This window comes from Stegostoma tigrinum, chromosome 2, assembly GCF_030684315.1.
Source record: "Stegostoma tigrinum isolate sSteTig4 chromosome 2, sSteTig4.hap1, whole genome shotgun sequence".
NCBI lineage: Eukaryota > Metazoa > Chordata > Chondrichthyes > Orectolobiformes > Stegostomatidae > Stegostoma > Stegostoma tigrinum.
Window position 1 is genome coordinate 147,989,848 of NC_081355.1, and position 17,964 is coordinate 148,007,811.

At 40.4% G+C, this 17,964-nt stretch overlaps 1 protein-coding gene across 6 annotated transcripts in view; it reads right to left on the bottom strand.

Annotated features, from left to right (window-relative positions):
- LOC125463522 (guanylate kinase-like) overlaps positions 1-17,964 on the bottom strand; it is a 44,116-nt gene that overhangs the window by 6,505 nt on the left and 19,647 nt on the right. For 5 of the 6 annotated variants that reach the window (XM_048554885.2, XM_048554857.2, XM_048554895.2 and 2 more), the window contains exons 2-5: positions 10,732-10,845; positions 10,249-10,290; positions 5,721-5,817; positions 2,284-2,422 (exon numbers count right to left, since the gene is read on the bottom strand). In XM_048554885.2, coding sequence (XP_048410842.1) covers positions 2,284-2,422; positions 5,721-5,817; positions 10,249-10,290; positions 10,732-10,843 — 390 coding nt within the window. In that variant the 5' untranslated portion in view covers positions 10,844-10,845. Of the gene's footprint in view, positions 1-2,283; positions 2,423-5,720; positions 5,818-10,248; positions 10,291-10,731; positions 10,846-16,239; positions 16,353-17,964 lie in introns of those variants that run through there. The other variant, XM_048554875.1, reaches the window with a different exon arrangement.

Consider the following 17,964-nt stretch of genomic DNA (forward strand, 5'->3'; position numbering starts at 1 on the left):
CTACCTTTGAGGTCCTACTTTTTAACTTGGCTCCTAGCTCCCTAAATTTTGCTTGTAGGGCCTCATCTCGTTTTCTGCCTATATCATTGGTGCCTATATGCACCACGACAGCTGGCTGTTCACCCTCCCCCTTCAGAATGTTCTGCAGCCGATCTGAGACATCCCTAACCCGTGCACCTGGGAAGCAACATAGCATTCGGGAGTCTCGTTTTCGATCGCAGAAACGACTAACTATTCCCCTGACAATCGAATCTCCAATGACTATCACCCTTCCACTCTTTTTCCCGCCCTTCTGTACAGCAGAGCCAGCCACGGTGCCATGAACCTGGCTACTGCTGCCTTCCCCTGGTGAGCCATCTCCCCCAACAGTATCCAAAACAGAATACCTGTTTTGGAGGGAGATGACTGCAGGGGACACCGGCACTACCTTCCTGCTCTTTCCTCTGCCTTTTGGTCACCTGTTCCCTTTCTTCGTCAGCAATCCTAATCTGCGGTGTGATCAACTTGCTAAACGTGCTATCCATGACTCCCTTAGCATCGCATATGCTTCAAAGTGAGTCCATCCGCAGCTCCAGAGCCATCATAAGGTCTAACAAGAGCTGCAGCTGGACACACTTCCTGCATGTGGAGGAGTCAGGGACGTCCGCCGTGTTCCTGAGCTCTCACATTGAGCAAGAGGAGCAATAACAGGGGTGTCAGATCTCCTGCCGTTGTTATCAATTTGTTGGAGTAATGTCAAGGTTACCAGAGACTCCAGTGATAAATTTAAGTTGGAACTTCTGTGTATGAGATAACTTGCTTTGAAAGTTTCAGAGATAGTCTGTATTGCCAAACAAGTAGTACAGGCTTTAATTCTTGTGGACAATTTTTCACTTTTTAGCAGATCTAATGATTTACTTGAGATTATAAACCCTAACATCTGCAGTGGGGAATTTGTTGGAGTTTATAATCAAGGATGGGGTAACCAAACACCTTGAAAGTTTTCAGTTAAATCAGGGAGCGCCGTCACCGATTCTTCACCGGTAGTCAGGATTCATGACAGGTAGTCATGTCTGACAAACCTCACTAAATTATTTTTGAGGAGGTGACTAAAGTAGTGGACAGGGGAATATCTATGGATGCACTTACATGAAATGTGATATTGGCTCACACAAGAAACTGTTAATAAGGTAAAACCCATGGAACGGAAGGCAAATTGGTGAAGTGTCAGGCAACAAGTTACAGATAATTAGTAGGTACTCGAATCTGCAGGAAGTAACCTGTGGTGCCCCAGAACAATGTGTATTAGGATCGTAATTATTCACATTATTTATTAATGACTGGGATAATGAAAAAGAAAGTCATATATCCAACTTTGCTAATTACACAAAGCCAGACAGCATTGTAGACAGTGTAGATGATAGTATAAAATTAAACACTAAGTACATGGGCAAAGTTGTGGCAGACAGGGTTCAACATAAACATGAGAATATCCATTCTGAAATTAGAAAAGATAGATCAGGGTATTTTCCACATGTTGTGAAGTTAATTACAGTACAAGTGCAAAAGAGACGTGTGGACTCAGGTGCCAAGACTTTTAAAATGCCGCAAACAGGTGAGAAAATAATCATAAAGCTAATGGAAGGTTGGTCTTTAAACCAGAGGACTGGAGTACAAGGATGCAGAATTAACAATGCAGTTACTCAAAACTCCCGTTATCTCCCACTTGAAGTACTGTAAGCACTTGAGGAAGAATATACTGGCCTTAGAGTACAAGTAGGTTTACAAGAATGATATCTGGGCTTCAAGAGTTGAGTTATGAGGAGAGATTATACAAATTAGCCTGTTTTCTGCAGAATTTAGAAGGTTAAAGGGTGATCTGATCAAAGTAATCAGGATTAAACAGTAAAATAAAGGATCAGTAAAGATAAGGTACTTCCACAGCTAGGGGCTTTGTCTGAGAATTAGGACCAGATCGTTCAAGAGAGATGTCGGAATCACTGTACACACAAAGGGCAGTAGAGATTTGGAACTCTCTTCCACAAACAGATCCTTGGTAGAGCACCGACGTACCAAAACAAGCAGCATCCAAGGACTCAGTGATTAAAAATAAAAACAAAAACCACAAATTTTTCCATATCCATCCAGTCATCAGCTGCAGATGAGATTTTTATGATGCCACTTAAAGAGTATTCCTTTAAGTAAAGACACTTCACACCACTCCACTAGTCTGATTAAAACTGGCTTTCACGAAAAGAACCTCCTCAGTCTAATGGCAATGACAGGTCACGGCACTTCACTTACAAGAATTTCAAATGACGGTGGTTGAATGGAAAGGTAAATTGGGCACAGGTCGGTCTTTTTGATATTTCTCACACCCTGCATGTCGATATCCAGAATACAGATTTGGTTTCTGGCTTGTACCTCCTGCACAGCTTTTTTACTGAAAGTGGAAAAAAATGTCAATTTATTATCAGGTCACATGCTGATATCATTCAAAGAGATAAACTTCCCATGTACGTTTTTCAATTAAAACATGAACCCAAAACACAACACCAATCTACAAGAATATTTTCAAAATACAAATTAGTAGACAAGATTTATGTTCTCTTGAATGTAGAGATGATGGTGTGATATATTTAAGTGACTAAAGCACTTTATAAGATAGGCAGAAAGTACATTTCTTCTTACTGAGGGATATAGCAGCAGTCCACAATAAGAGGTCAGAATCTTAAAATTAGCCATAAGCCATTCAAAAGTGTTGACAAAAGTTACCTCTCCACACAAATTATTAGAAATATATTTTGTTAAAAATTCAACAGGATTAGGGTGTCACTAACTAGTCCAGCATTTATTGCCCATCCCTAATAGCACAGAGGGCAATTAAGTGTCAATCACATTGCTACAGGTCTAGAGTCACATGTAGGCCAGACCAGGTAAGGATGGTAGATTTCCTTCCCTAAGATGACATTTGTGAACCAGATGGGATTTTCTGACAATTGACAACGGTTTCATAGTCATCATTACAGTCTTAATTCGTGACTTTTTTTTAAAATTGCAATTAATTTCCACCATCTGCCATGGTGGCATTCAAACCCATTTCCCCAGAACATTACCTGGATCTCTGGATTAATAATCCAGAGATAACACCACTACACCATCACCTCCCAATGTGGGACTCTCAACCAAACCTGTTAAAGCTAGGGGTCAGCTGAAGACTTCAAAACTGAAATTGATAAGATTGTTAGATAATGGTATTAAGGGATACAGAAGCAAGGTGGTTAATGAAGTTAATACAGGCCAGCCATAATCCAAACAAATGGCAGAAAAAGTTTTAAGATGCTGAATGACGCAACGTGTGAAAGGCAGCCTAAGAAAATTGATCTTTGGATTGCCTGTCTCAGTGTGATCTCTTGGATAATCACATTTTACCCATCCTTTTCAGATGCTGACTCTCCTTTTTGTCCTTTGTAGTTTTTCCCTTCAATCAGATGAACTTTCATTATTTTGATATTTTTGTTACTAATAACATTGCAACATTGTTAAGGTGCAGAACATACTTTCTCCCTTGACTATTGTGATTTATCTTTCCTTTTACAGCTTTTCCCTGTCCCAACACTCTTTGGGGGAGGTGGTGGTTGGTTGAACATACGGTTGTGGCAGCAGGGCACCAGCTGGTGGAGGCATCTTGTCAATGCTGCTGGCCAGCAGGTTGTGGCGCAGGTGTTAAAGTGTCTGTAAATCCAGGTCACATGCTGCCATTTTAGTGGCGAGTCAGAGTATAAAGGACCTATGCTGTTCACATATGCTCAAAGATAGAACTGCTGAGCACTTAACAGACTATACAACAGCTGCCAGACGTTACTAAATGGATTACTCATTTAAAAGGTTGAGTGAACTCTAAAGGGGATTTGGCACAATTTGAATTAGCAGCTTTCTGCTTCCTATTTTGAGAACCTTTAGAAATTGACAACTCTTTGCCCAATATACATTAATTTGTGTTTGAACACCAATGGTAAATATCACGAACATGATTAAATATCACAATATAGGTAAGTCAACCATTTCTGTGGTGTAGTGCTCATCACATTCACTTTATACGTGAAAGAGCCCTGGTTCAAAACCAGGGAAAAACATTTAAAGAGGGATCTTGTGGTGCAGCAGTAGTGTCCCCACTTTGGAACCCAGAGGCCTGGGTTCAAGTCCCACCTGCTCCAGAGATGTGTAATTACAGCAGGTTGATTAAAAATACATATGTGCGTTAATTTGTGATAACTAACCTAAACAAAAGAGAATTATTTTCGGCGGGAACAAAGAGGTCAGAAAATGGAGAAGAAGGAATATATTTGGATTTTCAGAAGGATTTTTTAAAATTCATTCATGGGATGAGGACATCGTTGGCTAGGCCAGCAATTATTATCCATCCCTAATTGCCCAGAAGGCAGTTAAGGGTCAACCGCATTGCTGTGGGTCTGAAGTCACATGTCAACTGGGTAAGGATAGCAGTTTACTTCCCGAAAGGACAGTGAACCAGATGGGTTTTTCTGACAACGAATGCTGCTGTTTCTTTTACTGAATTCAAATTCTACCATAAATCCAGCAATAATACCATTAGACACTGCCTCCCCCAGCATTTGATAAGGTATGGCACAATCAAATACTTAACAAGAGGCCATGGTGTTGGGGTAGTTTATTAGCATGGATATAGGTCTGTATAACTAATAGAAGACAGAGAAGATAAAGTGGGAAATTTTCAGAATGGCAACCTATAACTAGTGGTGTGCTACAAAGCTCAGTATTAGTGCCACAGTTATTTACAATATCTTAATGACTTGGAGAAGAAAAGTGAATGTACTATAACCAGGTCTGCAGATGGCATAAAAATAGGCAGGAAGCCATGTGGCAAGAATGACACAAAGAGGGATACAGGCAGATTAGGCAAGAGGGCAAAAACCTGGCACATGGAACCTAATGCGAGGAAATAGGAAGTGGCAGGAAGAACAGAAGAACTGAATATGATACAAATTGAGAAAAGCTGCAGAAAACTACAGAACAAAGAAATCTAGATCTTTATTTCAAAGGGAACAGAGTGTAAAAGTAGGAAGGTTTTCCTAAAACTATTGAAGGGACTAGCTAGACCACAGCTGGGAATACTGTAAACAGTTCTAGGCCCCTTATTTAGAGACAGATATATTGGCGATTGAGACAGTCCAGAGTAAGTTCACTAGGCTAGCAGGTACAGATGGACTTTCAAGTGGTCGTGTAGATGGAGCGTGTACTCATTGGAATACAGAATGAGTGGTGACCTTATTGAAACATATTAGATTCTTAGGGGACTTGACAAAATAGATGCAGAAAAGGTTGTTTCCACTGTGGGATAGTTTAGCATCAGAGCACAAGATCACAAAATAACGGGTCAGACATTTAGAGAGGAAGAGGAATTTCTTCTCAGAGGGTAGTGAATCTGTGGAATTTGTTTTTTAACACCACAGAGGGCTGTGGAGACTAGGTTATTAGGTATATTTAAGGCTGAAAGAGACATTTTTAATCTGTAAGGGAATCAATGGTTATGGAAAATAGATAGGAAAGTGGAATTGCGTATTATCAAATGCAGCCACGATCTCACTGAATGGCAGAGCAGACTGAAAGGCCAAGTTTTGCTGCTTTGTCGAAGGTATCACTCGTAATAAAGTGCCCAGGCCTCCTAATGAACAGGTTACCTTCAGGATCACAACACCTACCTTGTACCATACATATTTCCCGAGAACTCAGCATGTTCTATAAATTCCCCTGAATCGATGCCACGAAGCATTTCCTCTCTCGATACAAAATAGTAATCTAGGTAGTGTACGCAGGACAAACACTTGAATTATTACAAAGCTCGCAGGCAATATTTTGCAGACTTACAGATATAATCCAGACTAGCTGAGCCTTAGTACTCAAAATGATGTTCTTAAGGAAAAGAATATTATCATTATTTTCAGCCTCACCACATCTAAAAGTATACAGCACGATACGTGCGATAGAAAATTCTTGTGCAGGGGCAAAATAGAAGCCATTCAATGCTAACTTAATAATTCTATAAAGAAAAGTTAATTTGGAACTTATTTCAGAAACCAACAAGACTTAACCTTAATAATTTTGGTCATTTGTTTTCTCCATTGAGTAGAGAACATCAGCTAGTCTGTAAAAAGTTAAAGAAATCCTTAAAGCAAATTTAAAAAGAAAAGTGGACATCTGAAAACTAAATGCTCCTTAGGATTGTTTTAGTATTTGAAACAAAAAAGAGATTATCTCAATGCACAAATAGGAATAAGTAAGTGCAATCTTATTGCCATCAAAGATAAATGAGAGCAGAAATGACAAGGATTGGAACCTAAATATTGAAGGATATGTGACATTTAGGAAGGACAGGAGGCTAGGGAAGAGGAGGAGGGCGGCTGTGATATTACAAGATGATGTAACTACCAATGGAGATCGATCAGCCAAGTTCACAAAGCCAGGAGGCAGCAAGAGTTTGGGTTGAGGTGAGAAACGATAAAAGCAAGAAATTACTAGTGGAAATGGTGACCAATAACCACATAGCACAATGGAGTATAAAAGGAAGAAATAATTAGAGCCTGTCAGCAAGGTATGGTGATAATCATGGGGGATTCTGATCTGCATATACACTGGAAATCAAAGGGCAAAGGTGGCCAGATGAGGAATTGAGAAAATTCAAACAGCACCTTCTAGAGACAACCAAAAGAATAGACTGTACTAAACTTGGTATTATTCAACAGTCTAGGATTAATCAATCATCCCATTGTGAAGGCACATCTAGACAGCAGCAATTATAATTTGAATGAATTTCAAATTCAGTTTGTGGAAGAGTGCGTCCAAGAATAGCAGGCTTTACTTAAATAAGGGGCATGTATACAGAGGTAGCTAAAATTAATTGGAAAATTAGGTTAAACTTAGGTCAATGAAGAGTGACAAAACAAAACAGGGAAAGGCTTCTGAAATCTGAAGCCCAAAGGGACTTGGAGTCCTAGTTCAGCATTCTCCAAAGGTTAACATGCAGGGTTCAGCAGGCAGCTAGGAAGACAATGCAATGTTAGCATTTATTTCAAAAGGCTATAGAATACAAGAGCTGAGATGCAATACTGAGGTTGTATGGGGGTCTAGTCTGACCGCCATTTGGAATATTCTGAGCAGTTTATGATCCTGTATCTAAAGAAAAATCTGCAGGCATTGGAAGGGGGTCCAAAGGTGCTTTACAAGATTAATTCTGGAGATGAAGGGCATGTAAATGAAACTGGTTGACAACTCTTGATCTGCACATGGAGCTCAGAAAGACAAGGGGGGTATCTCATTGAAAATTACAGCATTCTGAGAGACCTGGATAGAGTGGACATGGAGCTGATGTTTCTCCTTGAGAGCCTAGGACCTGAGGCACAGCCTCACTGTGTAGGAACGATACTCGAGAACTGAGATAGGAAGGAATTTCTTTTGCCAGAGGGTGGTTAATCTGTGGAATCAATGCCACAGAAGGCTGCGGAAGCCAAGTCATTGAATGTATTTAAGACAGAGATGGATAGGTTCTTGACAGTAAGGGAACTAAGAGTTATGGAGAGAAGACAGAAGAATGGGTTTGAGAAATGGATCAGCCATGATTGAATGCTAGACTCAATGAGCTGAACGGTCTTAATTCTGCTCCTTTATCTAATGCTCTAAAATTCCAAACGGAGCACCCAAGAGCTAACATTAGCTAAAAAAAATTAAAGATAGTATCAAACCTAGAGACAAAACATATAATTATACAAACGTGAGTGGGCAGGTCGGAAGATTGGCCAGAATATAAAAGAACAAAGCATGTCTAAAAGATTAATAAATTGGAAATGTATAGTGAAAACCAGCTAGAAATTTAAAAAGAGATAGTAAGAGTTTCTGTATGCACTTTTAAAAATAAATGAACAAAGTGACCAATAACAGGTCTTCAATGTAGAGCATACAAGTAACATCCCAAAAATAATTAAAATCAGGAAATGCAAGGACGGAGGAACTCAAGAAAATTATAATCACCAGGGAAATGGTACCAAGTAAATCACCAGCACTGCAGTCTGACAAGCCCCGGTCACCAATGGACTTAAAAACTATGAAAATTGGAACAGGAACATGCCATTCAATATGATTGTGGCTGATCATCCAACACAGTACAATGTTCCAGCTTTTCCTCCATATCCCTCTGATCCCTAACAGCTATATCTATCTTGTCTTTAAAAATAATGAATGTTTTGTCATCAACTGGTTTCTATGGCAGAGAATTCCAAAGGCCTGCCACTTCTGGTGAAGAAATTTCTCATCTCAGTCTTAAATGGCTTATTCCATATCATAAAACTGTGACTATTGGTTCAGGGCTCCCCAGTCATTGGGAACATGTATCCTGTATCTACCCAATGTAATCCTGTTAGAATTATCAAGGTTTCTATGAGATCCGATACTTCTAATCAACTCCATTCTAGCATCTTAAAAGAAGTGGCTAGTGAGATAGTTAGTGCATTCGTTGGTTTTAATTTTCCAAAATTTGAGACTCAGGAAAGGTTCATTAAATTGAAAAACAATGAATGTATTTTTTCTATTAAAAAAAGTGGGGGGGGGGGGGGAGAATCAGAAAGCAGGAACCTATAAGTCATTTAGCTAGACATCTGTTATAAGAAAGATAAGAGTTTGGGGCGGCGGGGATATGGGGAGAAGAGGGGTTGGTTCTCAGTCAGCTGGACAGCTGGTTTTTGATGTAGACTAGACACTAACAGTGCAAGTTCAATTCCCACACCAGCTGAGGTCACTAGGAAGGTATCACGTTCTCAGCCTCACCCCTCACTCAGGTTAAACCACCACTAGTCAGCCCTCTCTAACCTCAGAGCAGCTACGGGAATATAACAACTTTCATTTACCCCACTGGCATTACAAATATTTTAGGCAGGGCACTTGTTGACTCTGCTTGATTACCTTGAACTTTCCAAAGTCCTTTTGGGAAAGAAAAATCTTGTTTATCCGATTTACTGGAGTTCAAGGAGGAGGAATAAAGTAATGTGATAAAGGTAAAGGGGAAACAGTGGATGCATTGTACTTAGATTTTCCAAAGTTTTTTTTAAATTCACTCATGGATATGGGTATTGCTGGCTGAGCCAATATTCATTACAATATCCTTTTATTGTCACATGTGCCCCTTTGCAGGAGTACAGTGAAAAACGTTTCCAATGTCTGCTTTCTTATGGTGACATCTTAGATACAAGTACCTAGGTACGGTTCTTTGATACAGCAGAGGGATTAAAGTAGTTGCATAATTATGTAATTGAAAGTAAGTTAAATACAGGAATATATTAAGGGGTTAACATTACAGCATTCTAAGGTGAGGGACTGACCCCTCACACCAGTCTCTATCCAGGACTAGCTGCCTGCATGCTGCTCCAGGTGGCTGCATCCTATGTGCTGCTGCAGGGCTTCTTCTCAATGCTGCTCCAAGCTCGCAGTCCACGTGTTGCTCCAGGGCTCACTGCTCAGTGCTCTGGGGCTCACTGGGCTCAAGGACACACTGTTCGTGGGTTCTCTGTGGGTCTTGGCCCATGCTCGCCCCTCTCCTCCACGGGCGTCAGCCTGGTCGCTCCAGTCCTCCACAACTCCATACACTCCAGGGTTGGTGGTGGGGAACGAAGAAAGGGGAAAAAAGGAATTTAAACAAAAAAAGAGGGAAAAGAGGTAAAGGACCTGGCAAACAGAGGAGCTCTGACCAGTGTCCTACTCTACCGCCATCTTGGACTGAAAGCCCTAACCTAGTTGCCCTTGACAAAGTAGTGGGGAGCTGTCTTTTTGAACCACTGCTGTCCATGTGCTGTAGGTAGATCTACAATGCTGTTTGGGAGGGAATTTGAGGATTTTGACCCAACAACATTGAGGAAACAGGCCGTGAAGGTGACACAAAGGTTATTGTGGAAAAAAAACCTCACGCTGGAGGTATAACACATTCACATGAAAAGAAGATTGACATGTTAACAAGGAACAAAATAGACATAAATGGATCATGTTTTAGCTGGAAACTTAATTTGGTAACCATACCTTTGGCAGTTCCAAAGTCATTTATAAAAACAATAAACTCATCTATAAAACACACCATTCAGCACATCTTGCCAACCAGCAAAGGATCCACTTATGCCCTACAAGAACTTTACATTTTTTGATAAACTTTTGAGATTCTGGGAGTCTAAGTTAAACAAAATGGGTGCTCACCTTTACCATTCTCTTCACCTGGCCTTGCATTTCTTGTTGTATCTGTAAAACAATTCACATCATCAAGCAAATGTCACTTAGAACAAAGTATGTTCACAAACGACCAAGCCCAATTATCCTACCATATGCATTAGAAAACCAGTCTCAACAGAAATGCCCCCTGAAAATGTCTAATTAATCGGTTTTCATTCAAACATAATAATATTATTCATTGGAAAAAAATTAATAATTTATGAATCTGACCATAAACATTGCTCAGAACATTCAGAATAAATTAAAATTATTTGAACCTATTCTCAGCCAGAACACATTGGAGTGTTCACTGTGAACTCAGTTCTATTTTCACAGCAGCACAAATTGTAATTTCTGCACATATCTGAAATATGAATATCTGCTGCTATTAAGCAGGTTAAGATCACTGGTGACAGACAATTGCTTTGCAAACACTCAGCTAGAAAGAGAAGCATTAAAAGAGCTACTTACGAGAGACACTGAATCCAAAAACTTGATCGTATTCCTCAAAAAGTAGCTTCAGCAGAGTACTCTTGCCTGCTCCAGAAGGTCCACTAATTACCACTGGTCTGGGTTTTGCCATTACTGGAAAATTAAAAATAAAATTATACATAACTCAGCTGATGGCTCCAGTACTGTCTGAAGTTGCACAGAAAGAATTCCAGCCCATACATAAGCATTAGGTTCCATCACTGAATGAGATGACGCCGCTGGTGAACTAAAGATCTTCTCTAGGATCCAATTACCACATTCATCACAGAGAGGTGCCTCAGTTCTGAGTTTTATGCCCTTACCATTACCCACCCCTCCCAAAATGTGGAATGAACTTCCAGAAGTAGTAGTCGAAGCAGGTACAGACCATTCAGGAGAGATGTTAGGAAGCACAATTATATGCTAAGGGTGCTTGGAACTCTCTTCCAGAAGTAGAAGTGGATGCACGATCAGATATTAATTGTAAATCTGAGACAGATAATTTTTTTTGTTAAGCAGAAGTATTAAGGGATATGGGCCTAAGGCAGGTATATAGACTTAGGCCACAGATCAGCCATGCTGTCTTTGAATGGTGGCACAGGCTCGAGGGGGTGAATGGCCTATTCCTGATCCAATGATAGACATTCCTATGATAGACAGATTTTTAATTAGTATTTGGGTGAAGGGTTATGAAGAGCCGGTAGGAGAGGCTGAATTGCCTACACTTGCTGCTAATTGCGTGTTGGCTGAGGAACCAAGTATCTAACATCACTAATCAGCAAAAGCACTGGAGATAGTTGAACTTAAAATATTCTATTTTATAACAACACAATCTATTCATTCCATGACTTAATCATAATACAGAAAATAATCTACATCTAACAAAGCATATTTGAGTCTCATGAACAACAGTAAACTTAAATCAACAAAAAAGGTAATGTCTCCGAATAAAGTCATTAGTTTAGCAAACCAAATGACTGGAGAATGGTCACACAAAAAAACCATGCACAAAAATCAATGAAATTGTTCCTAAGGAGAGAAAAACACTACAAAAGCCAATCTACTCGCACTCCTATAATTAATAGAGTTACAATTAGAATTAGAACTAGAACCGGAACCAGGTTTATTGTCACACAATGAGTACAGTGAGAAGTTTAAGAGTCACTGCTTATGGGGCAAGTTTTGGTACAAAAAGGTGCCTAGGTACAGACTCAAAAGAATAAAACAAAAAAAAAGTCCAGTATCACAGACCTCCGTGCCATCTTAGGTACAAGAGATATCTAAATACAAAATCTTTGGAATAAATTATAAAGTACAAAGAAATGAAAGGTGAAGAATTACAGTTCTTCCAAGCAGAGGTTGTGGTGCACAGGAGATCGCACTGTGCCTTGAGGCCCAGAGTCCACACCTGCTTCACCTGGGACATCAATGATGCTGCATGAGGATAGGAGGTAAGAAAGAAGAAAAACAAGCAGGAACAGAAGAAGGAAATGAAACAGATGGAGCAGGCGAGCTCTGACTCAGCTGTCTTACTCCATCACCATCTTGGAATATGTAACAAATCACATAGCTCAAAACCATAAACTCAAGTTCCGAAAGATGAATCTTCCACTTCAGTTCTTGGTAGATAAATGACTGGAAAAGTAAACATTTCAAACAGCCACAATTATGATTCACCTGAAACACAGGATGTCAAAATGTCTCAAAATTCATCTGCCGCTGCCATTTGCTTTTGCATCGCATGTGCCTTTTGCAACATGTGCACTTTATATTCAATGAATGCTACCACTTAATCCAACACTTTGGCCTTTTAATCTCTCCTTTTAATAACTTCAAGTTAGCAAAAGGACGTATAAAACTAAAACCATAGTCCAGACAGTAGCAACACTGTGTGAAGTTTATGCCCTGTCTGCCATCTTGCTATTACTTAAACTTGGTTAAGATAACAAAGTGTGAAGCTGGATGAACACAGCAGGCCAAGCAGCATCTCAGGTGCACAAAAGCTGACGTTTCGGGCCTAGACCCTTCAAACTTGATTTGGGTGTCTAGTATTCACGGCATGAGTAAATGGATTACAGCAGCACGTGACACAGCAGTAACCAGAAGTCAAATAGTTTTAGTGATGAACTGAGATAGATTTCCAGTTCAGGTGCTATTCATTTCTGATTAAGAACAATCTTGCATTGATGTCAAGTTTTCAGAATAGGTATATTCCTTCCTCTCATTTCTTCACTTATCCAAGGATGTTAAATGCTTATAACTTTTTCTTTCACAATTTCTTCAATTCCTCATGGGGCAGAAATCTGATCTGGTTGACTACAGACCCACTGCAAATGTGGTTGACTCTTAACTGTCTCTGAAATGGCCTAGCAAGTCACTCAGTTGTATAGCTCACTACAAAGTCTCAACAAAGAATTGAAACCAGATGAAACACTAAGCATCGACCTAGGCACAACAGCAGTAAAAAAAAGTTCTGTTGACCCTGTAGTCTTCCATACTAATATCTGGAATTAGTCAAGTGACAGCCTGACATAGTCATTACTCATAGGCACCACCGTCGCCATCCCTGGATTTGTCCTGGTCCCACTGGTAAGACAGCAGGAGTGGCAGCAGTGATATACAGTCAGAAGGGAGTTGCCCTGACAGGCCTCAACATTGATGCTGGACCCTACAAGGTTTCAAGGCTTCAGGTTAACCAGGGCAAGGAAACCTTTTGCCGATTACCATGTACCATCCTCCCTTAGCTGATGAATCAGTACTCCTCCATGTTGAACAACACTTGGAGGGAGAAGAGGGTGGCAACGATGCAAAATGTATTCTGGGAGTGGGATTTCAACGGCCACCGCCAAGGGTGGCTCAGCAGCAGCACAACTGATCGAGCTAGTCAGGTCCTAAAGTACACGGCTTCTGGAGGGAAAACACAATTGGCCTAATCCTGACAAATCTGCAAGCTGTAGATGCTTCTGTAATTGACAATATCTGTAAAAGTGACCACAGCACAGTCCTCATAAAGTCCGGCCTTCACGTTCCTCAATACCCTCCATCACATTGTTTGGCACTATAACTAAGGTAAACAGGACATACTTCACACAGATCTAGCAACTCAAGATTGGGCATTCATGAGGCACTGTGGAGACCATCAACGGCAGAATTGTACTCCAGCACAATCCCAGCATATCCCCCACTCAACCATTACCATCAAGTCACTGAATCAGTTCTGCTTTGATGCAGAGTGCAGGAGGGCATGCCCGGAGAGGCATGTCAAGGCTATGGGCCCTGACAATATTCTGCTTAAAAGTACTGAAGACATGTGCTCCAGAACTTGCTGCACCCCGAGCCAAGCTGTTCCAATACAATTTCAACACTGGCAATGTGGAAAATTTCCCAGGTATGTCCTGTACACAAAGCATGACAAATCCTACCTGGCTAATTACCACCCCACCAATGTACTCTTGATCATTAGTAAAGTGATGGAAGGTTTCATCAACAGTGCTATCAAACAGCAGCTACACAGCAATAACCTGCTCACTGACACCAGTTTGTGTTTTACTAGGGCCACTCAGCTTGACCTTGTTACAGCCTCCATTCACACATGGACAAAACAGCTGGATTTCAGAGGTGAGATAAGAGTGACAGTCCTTGATATCAAGGCTGCATTTGACCGAGTGGAGCCCTAACAAAACTGAAACCAATGTGAATCGGGGGAAAAATGCCTGTTCATTGCAGGCACACCTGACACGTAGAAAAATGGTTGTGGTTGTTAGAGAACAGTCATCTTTGCTCCAGGGCACCTCTGCAGGAGTACCTTGGGATGGTTTCCAAGCATTGTCAGTTGCTTTAATGACCTTCCCTCCAATGGAAGGTCAGATATGGGGATGCTCATCAGCAATTGCACAATGTTCAACACCATTAGCAACTTTCGCAGATACTAAAACGGTCCATGTTCAACTGCAATAAGATGTGGACAACATCCAGGCTTGGGTTGACAAGTGACAATTGTGCCACACAAAAGCCAGGCAATGATCATCTCCCATAAGAGACAATCTAACCAGCCCTTGTCATTCAATGGTGTTATCATCACTGAATCTCCCACTAACAACATCCTGGGGTTTACCATTAACCAGAATCTCAACTGGACTCGCCATATAAGTAGTGTTTACAGAGCAGATCAAAGGGTAGAATTCTCAAGTACAGCAAGTAACTCAGCTCTCGTTGCCTCAAAGCCTGTCCACAATCTACAAGACACGAATGGCGAGCGTGATGGAACACTCCCCACTTGCCCAATGGCTACAACTAAAACAATATCCAAGCAATTTGACACCATCCTGGACAAAGCAGCTCACTTGATTAGCAATACATCCACTCCCTCCACTACTGAAGCTCGGTTGCGGTAGTCTGTTCTATTGACAAGTAACACTGTAGAATTCAAAGATCCTTAGATAGCAGCTGCCAAACCCATGGTCACTTCCATCTAGAAGGGCAAGGGTAGTATATACATGAGAACACCACCAACTATACGTTACCCTCAAAGTCTCTCAATATCCTGATTTGGGAATATAATTATCGTTCCTTTAGTGTGTCAAAATCCTGGAATTCCCTCCATACAGGCATTGTGCATCAACCTACAGAATATGGACTGCAGTAGTTCAGTGAAGAAGCTCACCACCACCTTTTCAAGAGCAACTAGAGACAGTCAAAAAAATGCTGGCCAGCCAGCAACACCCACATCCCATGAATGAGTACAAAAATAATCAAATTACCAGAATAACTGACGGACACCCAGCACCCAATGATAAGCAGAAAATTCCTTCAATTCAATTTTGAAAAGACCAAAGTCATTAATTTTGGCTCTCACCACAAAATTCACCTCTTTGCCACTGATTCCATTCCTCACGCTTGCAAATGCCATTGTTCACAATCTCCGTGTTATAGCAGACACCAAATCGAATTTACAAACACAAGACTCATGTTATAGCAACATCTCAACCTCAAACTTTTCACTTTTACATTAAAATTCCTGCACAGCCACTGAAAACTTGAGAAAAACAACAAGTTTATAACACTCAAAATATTCCACATTTGCTGGCTGTAACAAAATGTTAAAAGCAACAAACACATTTCCTATTTGCCTAAAAATAACAGAAAATCTTCATGTCATCAATTTCTTTCAAAATTTAATTTCAAGTACTTGACAGGGCCATGGAAAGACCTTACAGGAAAAATCCTTTAAGCTGTTGCTGCCAAACATAGTATTCTGATCCTTACAAAAGAGGATACAAGCATTTAAATTCGCAAAAATTTAAAGGGGACAATTTGAGGAGGGAACCTAACCAAATAGTGAAATTTCCTGACAAAGTTGCACCAACAGGAGCCTCTATGAACATTAACATTGTGCTCAGTATACAACAGTAAATGCTGTGGACTGCATTAAAAAAAATAACCTGCTTCCCAGTACTCACATTTAACAGGTGCAACATTATTTCATTTACTTGCTCACAGTTAGCTTACCGTTCATATACTTGTTTGGCCCCTGATGGCTACTGCTTTCAGTTCAAGCACAAGCTCAAGCACAAGCTCTGACAACACCTAAAGCACAAAGTGCTGTAGTAGTGTTGTACTTCTCCAGTCTTAATGAATTACAGATTGACTTGCTCACGTGAGCAAGTCTAAATCTTCAAGCAGGACAAGCAGCTAATCTGGAGCGAGCTTGAGGTTAACTCTCTTTAAAAGAAATGCATGCACTTCAGAAACCCATTTCAAAACTACTGAAGTGCCCAGAAACCTTATGAAAAATGACAGGGTTTCACGTTTGTAGGTATTTTTTCTCACAATAAATTAAGGAAAATTGGATCATAAAATGGATGAACATACATTTGAACTGTTCTTTTCTTCTTTGCTAAACATGCAATCTAATACTGAACCCTACTCTTGACAGTACGATTTCAGATGTTACAGAAAAAAAGGAGTAGCAGAATTTTAACATACTCCTTGTGCTGAAAAAACCAAACTTCAATTTTCATAAAACAGCCCACTTCTACTGTCTACACCACATGAAAGGCTACTTGATGAATGACCAGCACAAAAGTATTCAGAATTAGAAAGCAGTAATTATCTCATTTAAAAATCTACATGTATATCCAAACATGTTGAAATGAAGACCTCAAAAGAACAGGGATACATGAACACCAAACTCTAAGACGCCACCATTGCTCAAAATAATCATACATGAAGAATGACTGGATAGACTGGACTTATACTCACTGAAATTCAGGAAAATGAGGGGGATCTCATTGAAACATATAAAATTCTGATGGGACTGGACAGGCTAGATGTGGGAGAAATGCTCCCGATGTTGAGGGAGTCCAGAACTAGCGGTCACAGTCTAAGAATAAGGGTGAATGATGGTGCAGATTTGAAGGACCGAATGGGCTACTCCTGAACCTATATTCTATGAATCTACAAAATCCAGCTAGATCAGCTGAATAGACAGGTCCAATCATACTGGAAAAACAGTGCTGTCGTGAGTAATTTGCACATCAGGCACTACGTTTACAAGGTGAAGAGAGGCAGGTTCCACCATCAACTGACAGCAGTTATAGCTGCTTCATGCTAATGGCATTCCATTATGAGACTATTTTTTAAAACAGGGAACATTAACTACTCATTAAATTTTCTGCAGGAAATTTGGTTGGCGGGCAACAGTGCAACTATCCTTTGAAGGAGTAGTGATAGTTGTTAATGCAACATCAATCACTTTCGCTGGCCTGGAAAAGGAACAATTTAGTTTGAAGTTACATTGGTAGATGCATTTCTTCTTGTCCTTTATTCTTTTCCCCCATCCCACCCCTCAACGTAACCTTTCTTTCCATGTCTTCTGAATCACATTAGCTTTTAGTTCACCCTTCCATTCTGCTGCTTTCCTTTCTCAAGCTATATCAATAGTTTGGCCAAAGTCACTGAATGTATAAATTTGCTGAGGTTACCAGCACAGGAAGGTAAATTGTCAGAAGGAGGAATCTACAAAAATAGAGATAAGGTGGTGGTCAAAAATGGGAATGCCAATATTTTGGGAAAATGTGAACTTGTCCACTTTGTAGAGGTTCTGGTGTTGGACTGGGGTTGACAAAGTTAGAAGTCACATGACATGAGGTTATAGTCAAACTGGTTTATTTGAAATCACAAGTGTTCACAGCGCTCCAAAACACTCAAATACTACATACGGTTTTGGTGCCC